The 24,061-nt window shown below is 31.8% G+C and overlaps 2 protein-coding genes and 1 pseudogene across 2 annotated transcripts; 2 read left to right on the plus strand and 1 right to left on the minus strand.

Moving 5' to 3' along the window:
• The first annotated feature begins 1,791 nt into the window (after positions 1-1,791).
• On the plus strand, positions 1,792-2,602 carry LOC122723976. Its single transcript, XM_043958113.1, has 2 exons — positions 1,792-2,200; positions 2,532-2,602. Exons 1-2 carry the CDS (start codon positions 1,792-1,794, stop codon positions 2,600-2,602), a joined length of 480 nt encoding a protein of 159 aa, XP_043814048.1.
• Positions 2,603-3,382: 780 nt separating this feature from the next.
• On the plus strand, positions 3,383-6,011 carry LOC110619666. The gene is made up of 3 exons (XM_021763198.2): positions 3,383-4,696; positions 4,970-5,067; positions 5,585-6,011. The coding sequence occupies exons 1-3, from the start codon at positions 4,352-4,354 to the stop codon at positions 5,736-5,738; spliced, it is 597 nt and encodes a 198-aa protein (XP_021618890.1). The 5' UTR covers positions 3,383-4,351; the 3' UTR covers positions 5,739-6,011.
• Positions 6,012-11,260: 5,249 nt separating this feature from the next.
• On the minus strand, positions 11,261-21,151 carry LOC110618590 (annotated as a pseudogene).
• Positions 21,152-24,061: the final 2,910 nt, after the last annotated feature.

Below are 24,061 nucleotides of genomic sequence, written 5' to 3' on the forward strand. Positions count from 1 at the left end.
TGTCGATGATATGCTTGTTACCGAAAGCTCTTCAGAATTGATAAAAGATTTTAAGCTCCAAATGCAAATGGAGTTTGAGATGTCTGATCTGGGCTTAATGACCTATTTTTTGGATATGGAGATTGAGCAATCACATTCTGGAATTTTCATTTCACAGAGAAAATATATATTTGATGTCCTTAAAAAGTTCAATCTGAACCAATGCAAAGCTGTGGCAACTCCTCTTGATCCAAATATGAAGCTTAGTAAAGAGCATGATGATTCCATAGTAGACACTACAAGTTATAGAAGTCTAGTTGGGAGTTTGTTATTCTTAACTTCAACAAGACCTGATATTATGTTCTCAACAAGTTTCTTATCTAGATTCATGAACTCTCCAAACAATTCTCATTTTATGGCTGCTAAGAGAGTTCAGAGAATGAAAATGCAAAACTTGAAGGATATGTTGACAGTGATTGGGCTGGTAGTGCTGAAGATATGAAGAGCACTTCAGGTTATCTATTTTCTCTTGGATCATGTTATTTTTCTTGGATTTCTAAGAAGCAAGAAGTTGTTGCTCAGTCTACCGAGGAGGCAGAGTATATAGCAGCTGCTGCAGCCTCAAATCAAGCTATTTGGCTTCGTAGGTTACTTGCCGATTTTGGAAATGATCAACCTGAAGCAACTTTGTTGTGGTGTGACAACAAGTCAGCCATTGCCATTGTTAACAATCCAGTGCAACATGGTAGGACCAAACACATCTTAGTCAAGTATCATGCAATCAGAGAAGCTGAAAGAAATCAAGAAGTGAAGCTAGTGCATTGCAAATCTGAGATGTAGGTTGTTGATATCCTCACCAAGGCACTTTCAAGAAGCAGGTTTGAATGTTTGAGAAACAAGTTGGTAGTTTCTAAAAAAACTTTCAAGGAGGAGTGTTAGAATTGAGAGTTTTTTCAATGAAGGTTCCAAAATATTTAGTAAATTAATTAAATATAGATGTAGTTAATTCTAGAGAACCTTAGTGATATCTTATCAAACTACTCTTTTGTTGACAAGTGTAAAAACCATAATTTTGTCACTTAGAATTTTCTGGAACCTTTGTAATATTTCTGTAAATATATATGTAAAGCAAAAAGATATTCTGATGATGATATATGTAAGTGTCCTTTGAAATATAAGAAAAAAGAGTTTCATGTCTATGTTGTCTTCCTTTCTACTTCTTTAATGTCAGTTTATGTTTGATTACCAAGTGCTGAAGCTAAGGCGATATCAATTCACTCTTCTGCTGCTGACTGTACTCATCCAAAAAATGTGTTGGAGGTGGGACCTGCTGGACAGGCCCACTAGCCCAATGAATACTTTAAGCTGGAATTTCCGTGGGCTTGGGAACCCACAGACAATTCAAGAATTACGCGATGTGATCCACATTAAGCAGCCCAAATTTATTTTTCTAATGGAGACTATGGTTCAAAGATAGCATGTGGATTTTATGTGTAAAAGTATTGGGTTCTTTGGTTGTTTTGTGGTTCATCCTCATGGACATGATGGAGGTTTGGCATTTCTCTTGCTGGAGCAAAATTTTGTCTGTTCCCTAAGTTATTCTCCTAATCATATTGATATTCAAGGTTTTTATCATATCACATGACTAGGTTTTATGGGTTTCCAGAATGGAGTCGACATTGCCAATCTTGGAATTTATTGTGTTCTCTTTCCTGTCATGCTCCTCTTCCTTGGTATGTTTTGGGTGATTTTAACGACATGCTAACTTGTGCAGAAAAACTAGGGGTTCGTCAAAAACCTGACTGGCTTATAATGGGTTTTAGACAAGTATTGATGGATTGTTCCCTTGTTGAGCTGGGATATAACAGTGGTATGTTTACATGGGAAAGGGGGCGAAATACTTTGTCATGGACACAAGAAAGGTTGGACCGTGGTGTTGTTACAGATGAGTGGAAGACACATTTTCCCGTTGCTGCTGTACATAATTTGCTAATGGTATCTTCTGATCATTGCTCTATTTATCTAAATCTGAATGGTGAATCATCGAGCCCATCTATTAGTCAGCGTCTTCGCTTTGAAAATGCATGGTTAGCCGTACCACAATGTCAGGAAATTGTAGAAGAAAGTTGGGTTGATAATTCAGGCCTTGATTTTGCTGCACATTTACATGTTTGTAGTTCTGCTCTATGGGTGTGGGGTTCTGACTATCGCACACAATTTGGTAAACTGAAATCAACATGTAAACAACGCATGGACCAAAATAGGTCTGGTCCAAGCCCTTTAGCTTACTTATTCTATCTTTATGTCATCTTGTGAAGAATATGGCATTATTTGTTCGTAAGAAAATGATTATCGGAAGCAACAGGCTAAGCAACATTGCTTATCACAAGGAGATTCGAATACAAAATTTTTTCATTGAGTGGCTTCATCTAGGAAGAAGAAAAGTTTGATTAAAAAGCTGAAAAATGATGATGGGCAATGGGTTAGTTGTGAATTAGGTTTATTGGCAGTGTTAATTTAGTATTTTAAGCAATTATTCCACTCTGCATCAGGTGATGTGCAAGCTGTATTAGATTGTGTGGATATGAAAGTCACAGCTGAACATAATGATGCCTTGCTATGACCATATACATATGAGGAAATTAAACAAGCCCTTTTATCTATGCATCTGGATAAGAGCCTAGGACCCGCTGGCTTAACTTCTAGATTTTATAGGTTTTTCTGGGATATTCTTGGACTGGCTGTAACTCAAGCATTCCTTCTGACTTTAAATACTGATGCCTTTTGTCCAGGAAAAAATCAGACCTTAATTATTTTGATACTCAAAAAAGAAAAAACTTGAACTAGTATCAAATTTATGACTGATATCTCTTTGCAATGTTTTTGACAAAATTATTGCAAAAATTTATGCCAAAGGATTGAAAAGTGTTTTATGTGATATTGTGTCTGAGAATCAGAGTGCATTTGTGCCACATCTATTAATTATCGATAATGTCATCATTGCTTTTGAAATTTACCATTATTTAAAGAGGAAACTCAAGAGAAAATGGGTTTCGCAGCAATTAAAACTGATATGAGCAAGGCTTGTGATCAGTTGAGTGGAAATTTTTGGAGAATTTAATGTTGAAAATTGGTTTTAGTGATAGATGGGTGAATGCTTGATAAATTTTATTCATCTGTTACATATTCAATTTCACTCAATGGAAGGGAGTATGGTCATATTATTTCATCTAGAGAGTTGCGTCAGGGTGATATGCTATCACCATACTTATTTATATTATGTGCTGAAGGTTTATCAGCATTGATAAGTAAGTGGGCCTCTTCTGGATTGTTGCATGGAGTGCGTATGGCTAGACAAGCACCAATGGTGTCACATTTATTATTTGTTGATGACAATTATTTTTTTGGTTAAGCTACCTCTCAAGAATTTGCGCACGTGCAAGATTGTTTACAGTAGTACCAGCAAGCTTCAGGTCAGCAGATAAATTTTCAAAAATCCTCTCTCTACTTCAGTGGGAATGTACATGTTTTAGAAAAAAAATATTTGAGCAATTTGCTTGAGATTCCATTGATAACTGTTCATATACTTATCTTGGCTTACCTTTGTTGATTAGGCGAAATAAGAAAGAGATATTTACTTTTGTCATCGATAAAGTTTGGCACATAATGCAGGGTTGAAAAAGGAGATTGTTGTCTAGGGCAGGGAAGGAGGTGTTGTTAAAGTCTATTGTTTAAGTAGTTCCATTATATGTAATGGGTGTCTTTCTTTTACCTAAAGGCATCTGCAATAGACTGGAAAATATGATGAATGGATATTGGTGGTCTAACGGTTCTAACACTGGCAGTATTCGATGGTAATGCTGGTATGCTATATGTGCTAGGAAGGATAGGGGTGGTCTTGGATTTCGAAAGGTCTATGAATTTAACTTATCCATGTTGGCAAAGCAAGGGTGGAGGTTGCTCACAAATCACACATCTTTGATGTCTCAAATTTTAACAGCCAAATATTTTTCCTTCATGCTCTTTTTTTTGCAATCTTCTTTGGGTTCCAATCCCAGTTATATTTGGCGAAGTATTTGGGAATCAAAGTGCATTTTGAATCTTGGGATATGTAGACGAATGGGTGATCGTTGTTCTACTAATGTTTGGATTGATAATTGGTTACTAGACAGTGCTAGTCAATATCTTTCTACTAATTATATAGCTGGATTTGAACATTTAATGGCTCATGATTTCATTTATATACCCACTAGAACTTGGAATATGGGGCATCTTCAACGAGTGTTTGATGCTCAGGATGTTCAACGAATAATTCAAATTCCATTGAATTCAGCAGGGGGAGTTGATTTTTGGATGTGGTTAAGGTCTCGCAATGGATATTATTTTGTCAAAAGTGGATATTGGACTGTTTGTAATCATGGTTCCAATTTTGTCTCGCCATCTTCAATGTCAGAATCCCTGTGGAAAAGATTTTGGAATGTTAAAAGTGTCACTTAAAGTAAAGCTGTTTATGTGGCGCTTTAGCAAAAGCATTCTTCCAGCTAAGGATAAGCTAATTACTTGTCGTGTTGATGTGCATTCAGATTGTCCGGTTTGCGGATCCCATGATGAGTCGTTGCTGCATCTTTTCTTTGAATATTCACTTTCTCTTCAACTTTGGGATTCAATGGGCAAAGATTGGGGACCTGTGTTGTCGAGTTTGGAATGGTTGGTTGAGGTACTTTCTTCTCTAAATCATGAATCTATGTATTCTATTTTTATGAATTTATGGGGAATATGGTGGAATAGAAATAAGGTTGTTTGGGATCACAAGTTTCACTCAACTTCTCAAATCTGTCAATCTGTCAATTCTTACTACTCGGAATGGACTTGGCACAACAAGTGTTGTTGAATTATGCTTTGCAAACTCAAGATGCTCATACTGTTGCTTAGATTCCTCCTCCGATGACCTTTGCAAAGTATGATATTGATCCAACTTTTCCTTCGTCAGGTTCAGGTGTTGTTGTGGCATGGGTGGTGCACAATCATGATGGGTTTTTCAGGCTGGGAGTATGAGATTTTATCAGGCTTCATGTTCAATGAGTTGTGGTGAGGCTATGGTCGTTAAGGAGGCATTAAGTTGGTTAAAGGCAATGGGTTACTCCCAAATTCTCCTAGAGTTTGATTGCATGCATATGGTCAATGCTATTTACTCTTTGCATCCTGATAGTTCTTATTTTAGTACTTTAGTTAATGATATTAAGGTTTTATTAAGTGATATGGAGAATATCTCTATAGTTTTTATAAAGAAATCTATGGATCAGTGTGTCCATCATTTGACTAAGGCATTTGTTTCTCTGACAAATTCGAATGACTGGATTGATATACTTCAAGCATTCCTTGAAAATGTACTTTTTCGGAATTTGCAGTATTTGCAAATACATAATTACATAATGTTAGATACAATGATATAAATTATATATGCATCCCACTGGTTTTGCTTGTATAGTTTTCTTATTTGATGGTGTTTTGGCTAGATTTGTTTCTCAAAGCGAGGGTTATACAGAGATCTGGCCGTTTAGGGTGTTTCTATTTTGAAAGCTTTCTTAATCGCCCTCAAATGCAGGAGGTTCATGGAGCCGTGGCTTTGGGACGCAGCTAGAACGCGCAAGTCTCCTTCATGGCTATATGAAACTGAGACTGCCATGACCATGGTGATTCCCTTCTGTCGTCTGGGACGATGGAGTTATGAGCAGCCATTGGTGGATTTGTGCATTTGAAGCTCAACCAGTTCTATGTTGAAGTCTGCATGCGAGTGGATCTTCTTCTTCCAATCAGTGGTTGCTTTGCTTTCTCTATGTGTGTTTGGGCCCTTTTGAAGTTAGTAGCCGATGATTGATAATGGTTTCTATGTTTCTGGGATGCTTTTTCAGTTATGCTTTATCTGACTGCTAGTTTCAGTGTTCCATCATTTCCGATGGTTTTTTCTGGTGGTCGGAAATATTCCCCTAAATTCTATGTGCTATGGGGAGGATGGGTTGGCTTTCTTTGTTGGGCCTTGATGGTTTTCCCTTAACTCTTTGCTCAATGTGACTTTTAATGCATATCCTTATTGCATTTTCTGAAAAAAAAAAAAAAAAGCAATAAGCATACAGTCACTATTGAGTATTTATTCATCTTAATTTTTTTAATCACAAAAATATTAATTAAAATAATTAATACAGAGTTAATCATACCATAATATTTAATTTAATTAATTAATTTTAATTGAAATTCAATTATTAATTTACCTGTTTCGATTTAAATTGAATTAACATATTGATAAAAAAAGTTTTTCACATAATTTTTTTATTATTTTTTTAATATGAAATTTTCAAATTAGCATTCACAAATTTAAAAACTAAATTTTTTATTCATTTTCTTTATATATAATGTACTTGCTAAATGTTGGTCTAAATTAGCATTCGTACATTTAAAAGTTTTTTATTATTATTAATTTACGTAATTTAGTTTTTCTTATAAAATATAAGTTTTACTATAATAAAATATAATTGAAGTATAAATAGAACTATAAATTTTAATTTTATACAAACTCTAATATTAATTTAAATAATTAAAATGTAGAATAAATTAATTTTAATAGCTAAATAAATTTAATTATTTATTGTAATTAAATTAAACTTTAATAGGTATTTTGGGCCATCCCAATAAATTATGTACAAATGTAATTATAAACTTTTTAAATTTATACAACCTCTAATATATATTTAAATAAGTATATATATAATAAATTAATTTTAATAGCCAATTAAATTTAATTATTTATTTTAATTAAAATGAAAAAATTATACTCATTAATTAATTTTTTAATTTTAAAAAATACACTAAAAATTTTTAAAAATTTATTAATTAATTTTTTTATTAATTTTTTTATTAAATATTTAACTATTTAGTTCCTATAGTTTTAAAAAATTTATTAGTTGATCTCTTATATTTTTAAAAAATTTACTAATTATTCCCTCCATATCAAAGATATTTTAGAGTTTTTCATAATATTTAACAACTAAAAAATTAACGAAAAAATTAACTTGTAAATTTTAAAATATTAAAAATATTTTAATATATTTTTTAAAATTAATAAACTCCATAGCATAAAGATTAAGTAGTATTCTTAAAATAAACTTTGATTGATATTTTTGGCATTCTTGTTATCCTCTTTCTTTAATAATTTTAAGAAAATTAATGAAAAAATTAATTATAAATATCATTGAAAAAACAAAATAAAATTTTATTGATATTATACAATTGATATTATTTATGAACATAATAATATTTTAAAGTAATAATAAAAAAATAACAAATAAAATTATAAAAAAGTTTTAAAATAGCAGCATTTATTTTTGTTTTCTGAGATACATATTTTTTTTTCTCAAATTCTTTTTGATGGTGAGAATTATTTTTCAAATTCATTATTTCTAAAAATATTATGAACTGTATTTTCTTAAATTTTTTTTTTAAAAAAAATGATGATGTGGATGGTGAGTACTATTTTTTAAAAAATAATTATTTCTAAACATATTACGAGCTGGATTTTTTGAAAAAAATTCTTCTTCCTTTCTTTTAAAAAGATAATGGTGTAAGATTTCAGAGTAGTGTAATTTTGATCTCTCGTAAATTCCGATAAAAAAATAAAAAAAATAATTGAATATAACAATATTTTTTTTGTTAGTTATATATAAGTGCAGTATAAAAATAAAAACTCTTTTAAAATATATTAATCTAATTTAATTTAGAGATTAAAAAATTATATAGATTATAAAAATTACAATCCATAAATATTATTATATTTTATAATTAAATTTAAATAAAAAAATAATTAAATTAAAATTTAAAATAATAAAAAAATTATTTATTATTTTTAATTAGTTAAAAAAAGTTAATTTATAATAAATATAATTAAGAGTATTTTAAATAATTTTATTATTTATTTTTCTCTCACTATAGTATAAACTATAAGTAAAATAAAAATATCTGTTAATAATAATAATTCAACTAAATTATTTTATTTTGATTCTCAAGTTATTAATTTTTATATACGGTTTTTTTGTTTACTTCATTATTTTTTAAAAAAATTAATTTATTTTTATATACGGTTTTTTGTTTACTTCATTATTTTTTAAAAAAATTAATTTAACTTATCATAAAATTTTAATAAATAAAATTTAAATGTTAAAAAAAATTATAATAAAATTTAATAATTTTTTTAAATAACAATATATTTTATTATTTTTTTAAACAATATAGTTTAACTTATGATAAAGTTTTGATACAAATAATTTTAATGTTTAAAGAATTTTTTTTTATTATAAAATTTAATCGATTATAATTTAAATGTTAAAATATTTTTTCAATCAATTTAAATTTAAATAGAATATTAATATAATTAAATAATTAAATTAAGAAATTTTAAATAAAAATAAAATTGTAATTAATAAAACGGGAATTCTTAATATTTTTTATTTTCACACTTTTATATCTATAGAATTATAAAATATACATTTTATACGATCAATATACTATGTAGACTTATATAGACTTATCAATGGGTATGCTAAGCCAAATAGGACACAATTCTTTCAAATTAAAATTTTAATTTGGATAAAATTGCACCATAAATTAAAATTTTGAATAATTATATTAAATTTATTATACCTAATTTTGAAGTTTTTAATTAAATAACTAAAAGATATAAAATATTGAATTTTTATTGTGAATACACACTTAAAATAATTAATAATTCAGATTTTTAAAAGTTTGAAATTATTATTTATACTAATAATATTGTTAAATTTGGGTAATATGCTCTTTATAAGCGCTTCGCTTCGGCCACTCTTTTTTTTTGAATTATTTAAATTAACATAATATCAAAGTCTCCTATCAATATTATATGTAACTCTCATAAATATAATTCTAAATTTGACAAATGTGTTTTAAATTCATATCGATTTTTCAATCTAATGGTGAGCTTCTATAATTATAATTAATAAATTCATCCTCGAAGGTAATTTAGAATATAAACTGAATTGGATAATATTTAAAATCAATTTAAATCAAATTTTCTAATTTTAATAAATAGTTTAAGAGTTTAAATCAATATAAGACTAATATATAGAGAATTTCAACTTTTTTAAATTTTGAATTAAAATATCACGTAGTACTTTGGTAAATTATGAAAAGATAAAATTATATATAATAATTAGTATAAAATTATAAATAATTTAAATTAATTATTTTAGACTAAATTAAAAATAATTTTAAAAATTATTGAATTTCATTTGAACTGAATTATTACTATTGATATTAGAATTATTTTGGATTAGAAAAATAATAGAATTGGGAGAAAAGAATCACTGATGAGAAATTGAGTCATTCAATATAAATAGATCGTAATAAAACTGTTGTAAAATTGAGTGAGAAAGGATTATTACGTTCCATGCACATATGACAAATTACGAAAAAAATAAAATATATATAATAGCCGACACTAATGAATTAGTTTGAGTCAAAATGAATTTTTTTTTGTTAAATGGGCATATTTTATTTTAAAGTATAGAATTTAAATATTTTTATGCACAAAATTGGTGTATAATTAAATTTTTTAAATTAAAAAAAGTGATAATAACTTTTTTTTGCTAAATGGGCATATTTTATTTTAAAGTATAGAATTTAAATATTTTTTTATACACAAAATTAGTGTATAAAATTTTTTAAATTAAAAAAGCGATAAACATATATTAATTTATATTGATTTAACGAAAAAAATAAATAAATAATTTTTAAATAAATAAAACTCATTATTTTTTTTTCTATTTTGAATATGATTCAAGGGATTATTTTTAAATCGGTAGTGAAGAGTTCTTTAAATTTAATATTTTTTTTTATTAATTGTTTTGATATGGAAAATTTAAATAATCTTATTTTCTAACTGTACAAACCTTTATCATATTTTTTTAATTTTATTTATGATAAATGATTTAATATTTTTATATAAATTTGATATTACACATTAATTTCCAAATAATATTATATGTTCCCCTTGAAAAAAAATGACGTGGTATTCTATTTTATTGAGAAAAAAAAATATTCACGCACTTCAAATCCGCTTAATTTGTCGGCCTCTCAACTACATAACAAGATTCTATAAGAAGTCACCGTTAATGATTACTATCCAATAAATTTTTTTTACGTTTGTAATCACACCATGTTAATCAGCCGGCGAGATCTCTTATCAGACGAATCAACCATATTATTATTGAATTTCTAAAAAATATTATCCTTAACCCCATTTTTTTACAGTATAAAAATTAGTATAAAAATTAAAAAGTCACATATACAAATGTATGTAATTCTTATACAATTATTTTTGTATTCTGAATTATTTTTTATATTTACTTTATTTTTTAATTTATTTACTTGAACGTCGGAATGACCAACTATTGTAATACCAACCACCTCATTCTCTCTTTGTTGTAAGATTATTCCTGTATAGATTATTATAAATAAAAAATTATGTAAATTATTATTAAATTATTTAAAATAAACATATTTAATATTTTTTAAATAATAATATATGGATCATGAGTTTAGACAGTCCATAATATATTTTAATTATATATTTTAATTGGATTCATTTATTAATAATATTAATTGGATTCTCATTCGGATAATGATTGTTGTGAATATCATATTCATTGTCATCTAAATCTCAAAGCTAAAGCAAATTCAATCCGCTCAACAATCATGTAAGGCAAACATATATATTAATTTTTTGAATATAATTAATATTGAAAATGGGTTAGCAGTAATATCAATATAATTGAATATATAGTGTTGCTTTTTGTAATAATCAGAAATTTTTATTATAATTGAAGTATTGTTTTTTCTTTGGCATAATTAAATTAGTCTTTGAAATTAACTATGTACTAAATTAAATTATTTTTATTTGTACAATTTTTTCTTTTATTGATTTTATAATTTTCATATTTAAATAATATATTTGCATGTATTATTATTATTACAACATTAAATTCAATTAAAGTTTTGGTTCTAAGAATTTTAGTTATTAAATATTTAAAATAAATTGAAAATTATTTTAAATTATTATGTTTTATTTCATTTACATTAACTTACAAAGCTATATTTTTATGTCACTCGATCAATTAGACTCAAATGAATTTTTTTTTTTAAAAAAAGAGAGTTTATTTCAGGAACAGAAAGCCCAGCCACCTCAAAGCCTCAACTTCATCAGAATTTCTAACAATTGACATTAATAAAAGACAAGAACATCAGAATGTAAGTTACAATAGTGCATGAACTAAACAACATAATAGTAATCAGTGATCAGATGAGCCCTGAACTTTACTTGTATATATACAAATACATAACTTTCCTTTTGCTTGAAAAGCCAACAAGAGTGTTCTTTGTACACAGCTAATCAATTAGTAGGAAGAAATGCAAATTTCTGTTAACTACAGATGCAAAGATACATGAAACTGGTGCAAAAAAATCCCACAATCTGTGTTTATTACCTGCAGAGCACCTCCAGCCTGTGGAAAAAGAAAGAGGTTCTGTGTAATGTTAGCTTTTAGAGTGAGTGGTCAAGTGAGATCAGTTCTACACACGTGTTGTCAGGTTACTGGTTGTGGATAATTGATTAATTGTATTATATGCGTTCTCAAGCTACAATCCTTAACCTGTCAATAAGATATCAGAAGTTCTTTTAGCAGATGAAGAGGAAAGCAAGTTACCAGTGAATATATTGCAGCAAAAACATGAACCACCCAGAAATCTTTACCTGCACGGCTGCCAATGTAGACAAGAAATCTTTACATTGGTCGAGAAAAACTTTTTCCTTTGCAGTCACATTCAAAAGTTCAGCCACCAAGGAATTGATTTCCTCCACCTGAATGAGGAATGCTTTAGATGTTCAACCAAGGGAAAAAAAGCAATGATTTTAAGCCAATTTATGCATTGTTTTCTCTCACATTAGATATTGAATTAGCTTTATTTTCAGCTAACAAGTGAAGAACTATGCAAGAAACTTTTCAATGGTACATTTGCTGCTTTAGAAACTGGGGGTATTTAGTTTCGGTTCCTGCAGGCAGGGGTGGAGATAGGGTGCAGGATGGGCGGCCACACTGGCTTAGGCAAAAAATATATATATATATACCCTAATAAAATTAAATTTTCCACACCCTGCTCCGGCTACAGGTCTAAAAAAAATTTCCACACACCTAACTTCTTTCATAGTTAGCAACCTTGAGCATTTTATCTTTTTTTTTTTTTACACAAATTAAACATCATTTATAGCTTTTTAAGCTTCTTTCTTAGATCAAATAAGCTGAATTTCATATTATTTTTCTTGCTCTTTAATTTTGGGTAAGTGAAACTTTTTATTTTCTTCAATCCAAATATTGTTTTGATGCTTTAATCATGAAATTAATCGATTTGAGTTAGAATTTAGGTATTTATTCTTTAATTTTGCCTTGTATGCATTGTGCCTATTAGGTGTTTGTTGAAATGCTTTAATGAAATTTTGCCTTCTATGCATTATGCCCATTAGGTGTTTATTGAAATGTTTCAATAAAATTTTTTTTGCTTTGTGAGTAATTTATTGTTGCCATTGTATAAATTAGTGTTTAGATCACTCAGCTTAGAACTTTGATGACTTTTTCATCGTTAAGTTAAAGTTAATTAATTCAACTTAGATGAATGATTCTATACTAAATCCTTGGCACACGAACTATTTGATAAAATTCCTTAATGACATTTTGAAAATCTTTATTTTAGTTTAGTTCTCACTTCCGTTATTAAACGCTACTCCCTCCGTCCCATAATTTTGTCCACTTTACTTTTTCATACATATTAAGAAATACAATTTTTTTTATTAATTTTTCAATTATATCCATCTTAAATACATTAAGTTTTATTAAATACCAAGGGATATTTTGGAAAGTTTCTAAGAAATAAAATATAATTAAATAGAATTATAATAGTCAATTTACATGTTACTATAGTCTAAAAAAAGGAAAATGAATAATAATTTTGATACAACTAAAAAATGAAAGATGAATAAAAATTATGAGACGGATGGAGTATTAAGTTAGTTGTATGTACTTAATTAATTAATCTAGTTCTCACTTGCATTATTAAATGTTCCGGCTGTGTATAAATCCTGGTTCCGCCACTGCCAGCAGGGTAGAACCAAACAAAATTAAACCTTCAATTCTTTGATGTTTACGAACTATATTTAGAGCCAAATTTCCATTCTGGTTCTCTTATAAGCAATTCTGGTATGATTCCCATCATAGTTTATGATTTAATTCAAATTGAACTTTGATTTCAATTTTAGTTAAAATCTTGATTTTTACACCATAACAACATTCTTGTATTCATTTTAAAATAGTAAAAATCATCTTAAATTTCTAACATCAAAACAACAAAATAATAGTAATAATACTAACATTAAAATAATAATATTATTAAAACCAAAATTATGTTACATATAGTATTATTGCATTCATTTTAAAATAGTGAAAATAATCTTAAAACTTCTAACATCAAGATAATATATATATTTTTTGAAATGGGAATTGGGGATTGGGGGAGTAGAACCTGAGACCTTTCAGGTTTACTCAGATGCACTTGCCACTAGGCTAAACCTCTCTGAGTGCATCAAAAATAATAATATTAACATTAAAATAATAGTAACATTTACATCAAGATATATTATATATAGTTCTTGAGAAGAAATTATATTATCTTTTACATATTTCTTAGTTATCGAGTCTTTAATTAAAAGACCATATGTAATTAATAATTAAAAGTATATCATATGATAACATATGATTTAGTCACACAATTAAGGAGTATTAAGATAATTTAATGCATTTATTACAAATTATTTAAAAAAGATAGAAACATAAAAGATAATTTTAAGTCATATGAACTTCCTAGGTGTTGCTTCTATTGCATATACAACACTAACTCTTTGACCAAAAAAAAAAAAGAAAAACTCTCATGTAAATATTATATAATTAAATTTTGATAAGAATACTCACAATAAGCAAATACATAGTCATATGGTGCTGGGCATTTGCTTCAATTTGAAGAATTTTAAATAAGCATGATATGGGAATAAGTTACCTTTGATGATAGTAAGCATATGGAGGGCGCCATCACTTGCATCACATCAACTGCAGAACCAACAGCATCCTTCAGATTTTGAACATCAGCCTGTAATTTAAGTAAATTAAATTTCTGTCAACCTCAACAAAGGTATGCATTGACCTTTCGGAAATGCCACAAACCACCTAAAAAGATAGAAATGAGGGGAACATACTATAGCTTTTCCAACAATTGGAAGACGAAGAGTACTAGCCTTCAAAGCTTCAGTTGCTCCTTCCAAAGATACAGAGTGATCTCTATCCAGATGAGACCATTCTTCTAAATAATTGATCTACAATCAGCAAGTACAGCAAGCTTTAGCTATTAAAATGAAGAATGTCATCCTCAAAAAATAAGAGATAAGAGAGAATGCTACAAGCCCAGTACAAGATAAATACACATATACAGATTGGCCAAATGCCACAAGTAACATCCTTCTATTTTGATGTTTATCAACAAGAAAACATTCTTGAGATCTCCACTACATAGCTGTATAAATGTCCAGAGTCTAATTTCCAGTTAGGGAAACTCCTAGAGGTTTACAATGCTTCAGTAGCATATCAAATAGTAAGAAACACCCTTGAAATAATTTCAGAAATAACCATCTGGTCACTCTTACATCAGCACCAAATTCCTAGAAACAAACTTCCTCTCGATGAGGAAAACTTTTATAGCACTAAATGGGATTAGAAGGCACAAATGTCAATTGAAGCAAATAATAAAAAAAAGAAACTCTTTAAATTGAACAAACAAATCAAGAGAAATTAACCTAAGAGGAAAATTCAACACATTGAGGGCAACCGATCACTATAGAAACTCAGGTCAAAGTTCCACAGGCATAAATGAGCTTTCAGTTTGGCTACTAACTATGAAGGTAAAGATATGATGTTTTTAATTGCTTGAAGGTCAAGACCTGCAGTGGACTAAAATTTCACTTAAACATCAAGTTTTGACATAAGTTAAACAAGGAAAAATCATTTGAGTTTACAAAAAATGGTTTCTATATATGGAAATGAAAAATATGTTTAGAGTGCTATACGGTCAATCTCTGTCATCTGAATATCTTTCTTTTTTTCTCAAATCAAGAGATAACTCAGTAAATGGCTGCTAGGAAAGCGGGTGAGAGGAAATGTGAGAAGGAAGTTGTAATTGTTGCAAAGATCCTAATGAGGCAAAATCATGGTTTTCTTTTAGAGATCAATGTTTCAAAGATGCCAAAAACAATGCTCTTCTGGTCAATAAATGCTACATTGTCAAATGAATTGTTTATGCAGAAAAGAAAGCAATTACACCAAAAGCAATTTACATAAAACATCAAGCATGCCAACAAGAATGTCATAAAATCAAACAATGGAGCTCAAGGAAACTGACAAACTGAATTCAAATTTCATGGAGTACACCCAGTAGTATGACTCAGGTAACAATCAAAAAGTCAATTATATGTTCAAATAATGAAAAGGAGACTGGCTGACAGGTGTCATCATGAGTGTGCCATGTTTCTCAGTAGGAGGAAAGTCATCTGCTATGGATTCATGACATAAAACAGTGAATCCTATATTTAAGCTTTCTTTCCTTGGCAAATACAGACAAGTATGAGTGCTAGTCATGCAAAGATATGGTCATCATAACTTGCTAATCTGATTGCACATGAATACTATATCCAACTCAGTGAGTTTGTTTGGCAGTCAATTATCATATTCTTGTCAGGTCAGAAGACAATCCCAAATTAAAGAAATTCTCCTCTAAGATTTTGTTTAGTTATTGTCCTTCTCTCTAATTAGCTAAGGACTAGAGGCTCAGTTGAGTGAATCATCTCCCCTGCCCTATTCTACTTCCCTCCCTCAGTCTTACTTTTTAAATCCACATGACAACCATCTCCATCAATCATTATATGAAGAGACTGAACCTCCTAATTCCAAAAAACAGTTGGAAAATTTATAAAAGAACCAGTTATAACAAAAAGACTGGTAAAAGTCAAAGGGATCTTTCAAATTTGCCACACTATTGAGGATCTATAATCCCTGCTGCACAGGCCTATCTATATATGAATTTTGAAGCCTTCACCTTGATGGATATCTCTTTCCAAACATTTATTCCCATGCAGGCAGTTCTGGGCTTCAGGGCCAACTGTCGTTTACATTTTTAGGATTTCTCAAGCATTTAGCATGCACCTTAACAGAAAGTCTTTTGGCATTTTTTTTATTACATGTGTACAAAAATTACATGCCCAAACTAGAAAAAGTCATTGTGGTTGGCAAAAGCACATGCTAGTTAAAGCAAAAATAATTAGTCCTAATTCATACTTCAAATGTGATGCAAAAGACATGCTTAATTCTCAATTTTACATGCAACAAGGCTGTGTTCTCTCAAAGTAAACTGGGGTAGTTTTCTGAAAAAGTTATTTAAAATAACTAGAAAACAAGATTTTGCTTATACATGTACCCATTTTCCAAAATTTAGCTAGGATTTGAAAAATAACTTTAGATTGTTTTCCACTATTTTCCTCTATAACAAAAGTCATGTTTTTCAACTATTTTCTAAATGGAAAACGACAACTTTTCTATAACCAAAATTACATTATAATTTTTCCATACCTGAAATTGAATAATTAGTTAAATATTTATTTACAATAATAAGATCATACTATTGCAAAATAAATGAAAATAACGCATAATTAAGAAGTCCAAAAGAAAAATAATTGTAAATATATTTTATGATGATTTATTTTTTAATTAAAATAATTTTTTTTTTACTTATAAAATTGTTCATATTACTGACAGGTAAACATGTTTTCTATCCATCATCACATTTGACACGAAAATTTAACCCAACATTAGAAATAGAAAAGCTAATAGATAGTTGAATTTTAAGCAGAGACAAATTCCTAGAAGCTCTAAATGGATTTATAAGTCAATTAAAGTAAAGTGAGTTTGTAAATCTTACTTGTCCCTTGAGGATAGAAGTTAGCTTTAACTTTTGTCTCAGCAACAGTAACTTGATCCTTTTAAGAATGACAGAGTGCCGTAGTTCTGAGATGGTCACCCATACATTCCACAAAATTTCCTGGAATAAAGAACAATACCAAAACTGTAAGAATACTCCGATTGTGTCCATCATATTTATTCTCTACAGTTTGCCAACAAACAAAAGTCATACAGTGCCGCAGGTGCAGAAACCAGTACAAATAATATATGAAATTAAAAATAATGTCTTCATATCATAAACACAAGCAAGAACAAGTAATGGATCACAAAACCAAAAGATGAGTATTTTGACAAAAGAGAGAATTGCCATTGAAAATTAATCAGGTGCATATGACCTCACCTACTCTGAATGCTTAAAAGCTTGCTTGGAATATATATATATATATCTGTATATATATATATATATATATATATACAAGTATATATGTATGCATGCATAAACTCAAATGAGCAAATTTTACAGAAGAAACTTCCTTATTTGGATAAAAGTTCATTTTTCTCCATGTGCTCTTCCAGGAATAGCTTTTCGAAATACTGAAAATAACATTTCATGTCTAAATAATGGAATATATACAAGTAAACGTAGGGACTTGTTCTGAGAAACAACTATGAGAAAAAGTTATCCACTGCAAAGTATCATTTTCTTCAAAACCAAACCAACTTTTAGAAACAAGTCTGAACATGCCCTAAGCGAGTAGATTTTGTTTTGTTGAACCTCAAACAAGCTAAAGTAACTATCATTTGTCATATTGAGTCTACCTTAGTTTTAGATGACCTTTAATTTGAAACCCACTAAAATAAATGGGGCACTTTATTGTTTAAATTATGCTCACTAACCTTAGATCACCCTACAAAAAATTATGAACTCTTTCATTTGAATTTCTAAGGGAATAACAAATGAAAAAGCCAAATGTGCCTAGTACAGACACAACCAAGTGACTCTTAATAGGCCTGCTGCAAATGAACTATGCCATTTGTCATTTTCGATGTAGAGCTTCGCTTCATTAAGCTTGTTCATACCCATAGTTACTAGATTCTCTCACCCCCTGGAAACCGCGACCGAGGTACTGCATCTTGAAACGCAATACTCTTCTGTCCCAAATTGCTAGGGACGCCATCCAGTTTGCCAAAAATAGAAGTTCCACAAGAAATGAAAATATGGAAGGAAGGAAGAAGAAAGATCAATAAATATGAAAGTGTGCAATAGCAGCATACAGGCACAAGAAGAAGAAGAGGAGAGGAAAAAGGCTATAGCAAAAGAATAATAAACAGAAGAGAAATACATTTTGAAACATTTTAAGCGAAGATAGTTGATTTACATGTTAGTGGAATAGGTTGATGTGGGAGTGTAATTGGCTATTTTATTAGTTAAAATTTAAATTTTTTTAGAAAATATAAATATTATCAACTATTAATCATATATTTAATTATTTAAACATTATATTATATTGAGTAAATATGATTTACATTCCCAAATTAAATTGGCATACTAACTAAACATACCACTAATACCAATCAAGTTTACCCCCTACTTATCCTATATTTCATTAATTAGCATACCATGTACCCGTACCAGCACTCAAGAGTACCATGGTCTAGGTAACTATGTTCATACCTGTTCACTAAGATTAATGATGCAAACTCAAGCTTACTTTTAAGTTTCAGTTTGTTTTCTTTCCATTTTAGGTGATGGGAAGACACATTGCCTTGAGTATATATTTCACTTTTGACTATATCTAGAGCTTAAACTCTATTCTTAGGCAGTATAGTTAAATCTTGAGCCTTAGAAATCTTTACCATCCCAAAAAAAAAAAAAAATCATAGAAATTGTGTAACATCTTTCCTAAAATTATAGCATTGATGTTGCTCCAGTTAAATGCAGTTCTTTGTTTGTCATTTCCAGAAACTGATATTAGAAGCTACAAGTCCCAAGAAATTTACATTATGCCAAGGATGTTACTATTGACATTGTAGTGTCCAGAATAGATTGTTTAGAGGAACATTGATGGGTTTATAATAGCTAGCAAAAACTACTGAGTAAGTGAAAAATGTGTACAAAAGTTATTTGGGTAAGTTTGAGTCCCAAAGCTAAGGATATGGTTACTATAGATGAGAAACCAAAATCAATAGTGAAAAGTGTGTATACCATACCTCTGCATTTAGTCTATGCAACATGAAGGAAGCATCTGCCCTTGCATTTACAAACCGCCATTGCAAGTTACGGTTGTACAGAAGCCGCAACATATGTGCATCAACAATTCGATCCTCCCCCATCTTCACTCTCCTTAAATCAACTGAGAAACTAAGAATTGAAGGTGTACTACCAGGATAACTACTCATGGGTCTCACCCTTGAAGGACTAGAAATCCCTCGTGATGGAGACGAAGCCGTAGGTGTCCAAAGCTTAGTAGGCGAGGCAGGCCTCGTGGCTCCCCTAATAGTTGAAGAAGCAATAGTTCTGGGAGATGTCACTGTACCATCAACACCAAATCTTTTTGATTGACTGGTTTTTGATGAAATGCTCATTCTGGAATTAGGACTAGTTGGTAATAGTGAACCTGGATCCTGCAAGCGCCTCAACCTGCTATTTGTTTCTTGCCAAAACCTTGCAGAAACAAAAATGCCACGAGCCCCATTTTTTCCTTTTGAAATCCCACTACCTAATTCATGCAATCCTGAAGTGCTACCAGAGGAAACACTATCGCTATCAGATACAGTGAGATCACCAGTAAGAGAATATTCAATCACCAAATTGGCATCTGGGTTTTGCTTAGCATTGCCTAAATCCAAGCTCAACCTCCTCTCATCAACCATCACAGATGGCTGCAATGACTTAACCATCATCAACCCAGATCCCAGACTCATCTTATCTCCACCACTACAATCCAAACTCCTAGACAACATCGGCTTTCTTTCTGCCGAACCTAAATTCCCTTCTCTACTCCTCCCCGGCCACCTATGCTGATCCAGAGGCCTCGAATTCTCCCCTTGATCTCTCACAGGAGTCGCTTTCCTCCTCTCTGGAGTGGCCTTTCTACCCACATTTGGCGAAGTCACAGCCTTAGCCTTGCTAATCGGGAGTGAAAACGCTTCCCCTTGGAAAGACACTGATAAACTCCTGGTAGAAGTGATCAACATCCTTGTTGCAGCTGACATTTCAGTGGCATTGCCTTGTTTAGACTCCGGGTTCGGCGTTGTTGGCCTCGGAGTCACCAACCGCCTTCTATCTACAGACTGGGATCTTTTGGGACCAGAAAAAGAAGAAAAGGAGGAAGGAGTATGTGCTGGGCCAGAATTTGTGGAGCGAGAAAGCAAGGGAGAAGGGAATCTCTTAGAAAATGATGAGGCAGAGGAAGAAGAACTTATAGTACTAGTTGTGGTGGTAGAAGAGGAAGGAGAAGGAGAAAGATATCTAGAAGGGACCTGTTTTCCTCTGGGTTTTCTTGCAGGAACATGACCACCATTGTTTTGCTGGTCTTTCTCAGAAGGTAAGAGCGGGGGTCTCGCATGATTAGGGGTTTTATCAGTAGAAGCAGCAGCTGCTTGAGAAATGGCAGCCACCATTATGCGAGGAAAAAGGTCCTGTTTCTTTTGTTTCCTTCACATTGCCTCTTGAAAATACAATTTGGGTTGTCAAGCTTTCATGGCTACAACCTGCAAAACAAAGAAATTTTGATGAAACCTCAAGAAATTGGGCAAGAAATGGACAACCCAGAATCGGATTCTGATGGATTATTCTGCATTTTCCCTGGAAATGTTCAAGTGCACTGTGGTTCACAGAGAGAGAGAGAGTTGTTAGCGATGAGTGAGACTTGGGAGTAGATTCACAGGAACAAGAACAGGGGAAGTGTGTGTACTGGGATTTTTGGTTTTGATGAATCTTTGGTGAGACATTTGTAATAAATTAGATATATTTCAAATTAATAAGTATTTTTAATTTTAGTTCTGATTAAATTTTCAATTACAGATAGAGTATGGTTTTCTTTCTGGTTTATGGTCTTCTCTTCTCTTCCTCTTCTGATAGATCAATACATTTTTTCTGTTTATTTAATGGTATTCTTGATTTTGATAGATTATGATAGTATGATGCTATTTTTAAATTAATTAGTCAAATAAATAGTAGGTTAATAGTCATTATAGCAGGGATTAAATTCCATAAATTTTATATTCTCTTTTTTATTTTTTTTAAAGGTATATGTCATTCCATTAATTTTTCTTTAAAAAAAAAGTGAAATTATATGTTATTGATTAATTTTTAAGCTCCTACATTATTATTAATATTTTAAAATCTAAAAAATAGGATTATGAGTGTAAGTTTAGTATGGGAAGATAATGTTTTTTTTATTTTTATTTTTATTTTCTAATGATGCATAACTGTCACCCTGTTATAATGTCATTTGTCCCTGTCACTCAGATCCATACATCCGAATGTATTAGCATACTCATCTTTGTTATGTGACCATTTAATTCTCCATAGCGCGCATGCTAATAGGACTGTGAAGTGGCTGGATCTACTCTTCTACCTCCCATCATATCACCAAGTTGGAGTCTCTTCTGGTGGATCCAAGCGTAGGGTTAGTCCGACCTATTTTAATCAAGAGCTGGATGGCGCAATATTGGACCGGTCTACTCAGAGAGGTCTAATGGGCTTTGAGCCTATATTCTTCTCCAGGGCCCGTGTTCTTCTCCAGAGTCCGATCTCATCCCGGGTGTAAAAAGTTCGGTGGTCATCAAGTGCCCTTTACCTCCTCAGTAGATATTTCATGAGTAATGAGAGGGTAAATCCCTAGGCCCCATTATGACTGCGCGGCCCGAGGAGGCTCCTGTCAAAAACGTCCTTTCTCTGCCTTTACTCTTTTCAAATTCAAACTCTCCATTTCTCTCCAGACTCTTCTTCTCGCTTTGCTCTCTATACTTCGTCTCTCTCATCTCCTGCAAAATTTCTTCGAGGTACGTCTTCTGTTCTCTAATGGTTGCTCCCAAACTCCCTGATGTCTCAAATTTGAGGTCTAGCATCACCTCTACATCCCTTTCCAACTTCTTTTCTCGGGAATACCTAGATACCTCCCTTTACTGCATTAGGGCTTCCCACCGCAACGAGAGGATCGTTCTTCCCATTCCTCCGTCATCAGGTTTGATTGCCCCAGCGGGATTGCATCTTGGTCTTTTTTGTCAAGTAATGCGATTTTAGTCTGACCTTTCCTTTTTTTTTTTTTCCATTACTTCGGAGTAACTCCTCGCATGCTCTCACCAAACTTCATTCTTTTTATGTGTTCCTTTGAATCCATTAGTTTGTGTTGGGGTTTTTCCCCTTTTGCTGTTTTGTTTTCCACCTCTTTCCGTCTGGTTCGTGCTAGAGTTTCATGGTAGTAGAGCTGAAGGAAGGCTTTGGAATAACCTGGGATGTGGTTCTCTCCTGGAGGGATGTCCCCCCAAGTTGTAACAACCTTCTTCGGCTGCCCCTACTGGATCAGATTTGCTTTCTCCGACTGACCTCTGTCTTGCGGAAGTATGATATCGAGAAGTGCATATTTGTAACGACCCGGAAATCCGACCCGTTACCGGCGCTAGGATCCAGATCGGCTTAAGGCCGCCGGGACCCGTAGCAAGCCTACATACCTCCTGTAAACCTGTGGAATCCCATACATAACAACATATACATGATCTGTAAAAATTTTTCTTTTCTCTTATCCAAGCAAAACCTGTGCATGCACAAAATCATACATAAACCCCACACTGGAGTCCTCATCAAACACTCCAATGGGGTATCGTCATCATACATATCAGCTTGGATAATCATGGTCATTAACATCATTACTCATTAAACACTCTGTACATAATGGGGATTCACACACCTCTAGGTCAAGCACTACTATAATCCTCAATACATCATCAAATCATTCATTACATTACATGGTCATAAATACTCGTTACATCATGTTCATGTCCACTACTATCTATTACAACATACATGACTTAACTTCACTCTAGCCGACTTCCCGATCTATCCTGTACCTGCAACTCTGGGGATAAAGGGAGTGGGGTGAGCTTCTAGAGCCCAGTGAGCAGAATAATAAAACATCAATTTAAATCATGCTTTCATGTATGCGCCATAACACAAACATTTCACAACAAGGATGAACTTGTCACCATTTAGCCCCTATCTTTCTTACTTATACATGCCGGGGGCGTAGAGCCGTAGCAGGCACACCCGGACTCCCATAATCAGTCATAGTGCCAGGGGCGTAGAGCCGTGGCAGGCACACCTGGACTCACATAGGCTATCATGACATAAAAGGGCTAATGGATCATTCAACATTCATCCACATCAACAACAAAGTATGCAATGCAACATATTCGTGAATTCTAATGCAATCAACCTGATATATCTCATGGCATTCATGATGCGTGAATCATGCTAAAACATTTCATTAATTTGCTTTAAAACTTAAAGTTTATTCCACTCACCTCTGGCTAGCTCTGAAGAGACTCTGAAGCAGCTGGCTCACTGCTGGGGGTCTCGGTTCCTCGGGTCCGAACCTACACAGGTGGACTCAAATGAGGGACCAAACATACCTGAACATGACTCTAAAATACTCCCCAAAAACCCCCTAAAACATCATGAAAACATCACATGAAAACATGCAAGAAATGGCTGAACAGGGCACTTTCGGCGGCAGGTTCGGCGGCCGAAAGTCCCTCTGCAGCCGAAAGTCATGCAGGTTCGGCGGCACTTTCGGCGGCCGAACCTCCCAGACAGAGACGAACCTTGAGTTTCGGGGGCAGGCTTCGGCAGCCGAAACTGCCTCCACAAGGGGGTTCGGCGGCCGAAAGTCACTTCGGCGGCCGAACCTGAGTTTCTGCCGAAGGGCAGAAACTTGGCTCCCTTGTGT

This window comes from Manihot esculenta, chromosome 7 (assembly GCF_001659605.2).
Source record: "Manihot esculenta cultivar AM560-2 chromosome 7, M.esculenta_v8, whole genome shotgun sequence".
Taxonomy (NCBI): domain Eukaryota; kingdom Viridiplantae; phylum Streptophyta; class Magnoliopsida; order Malpighiales; family Euphorbiaceae; genus Manihot; species Manihot esculenta.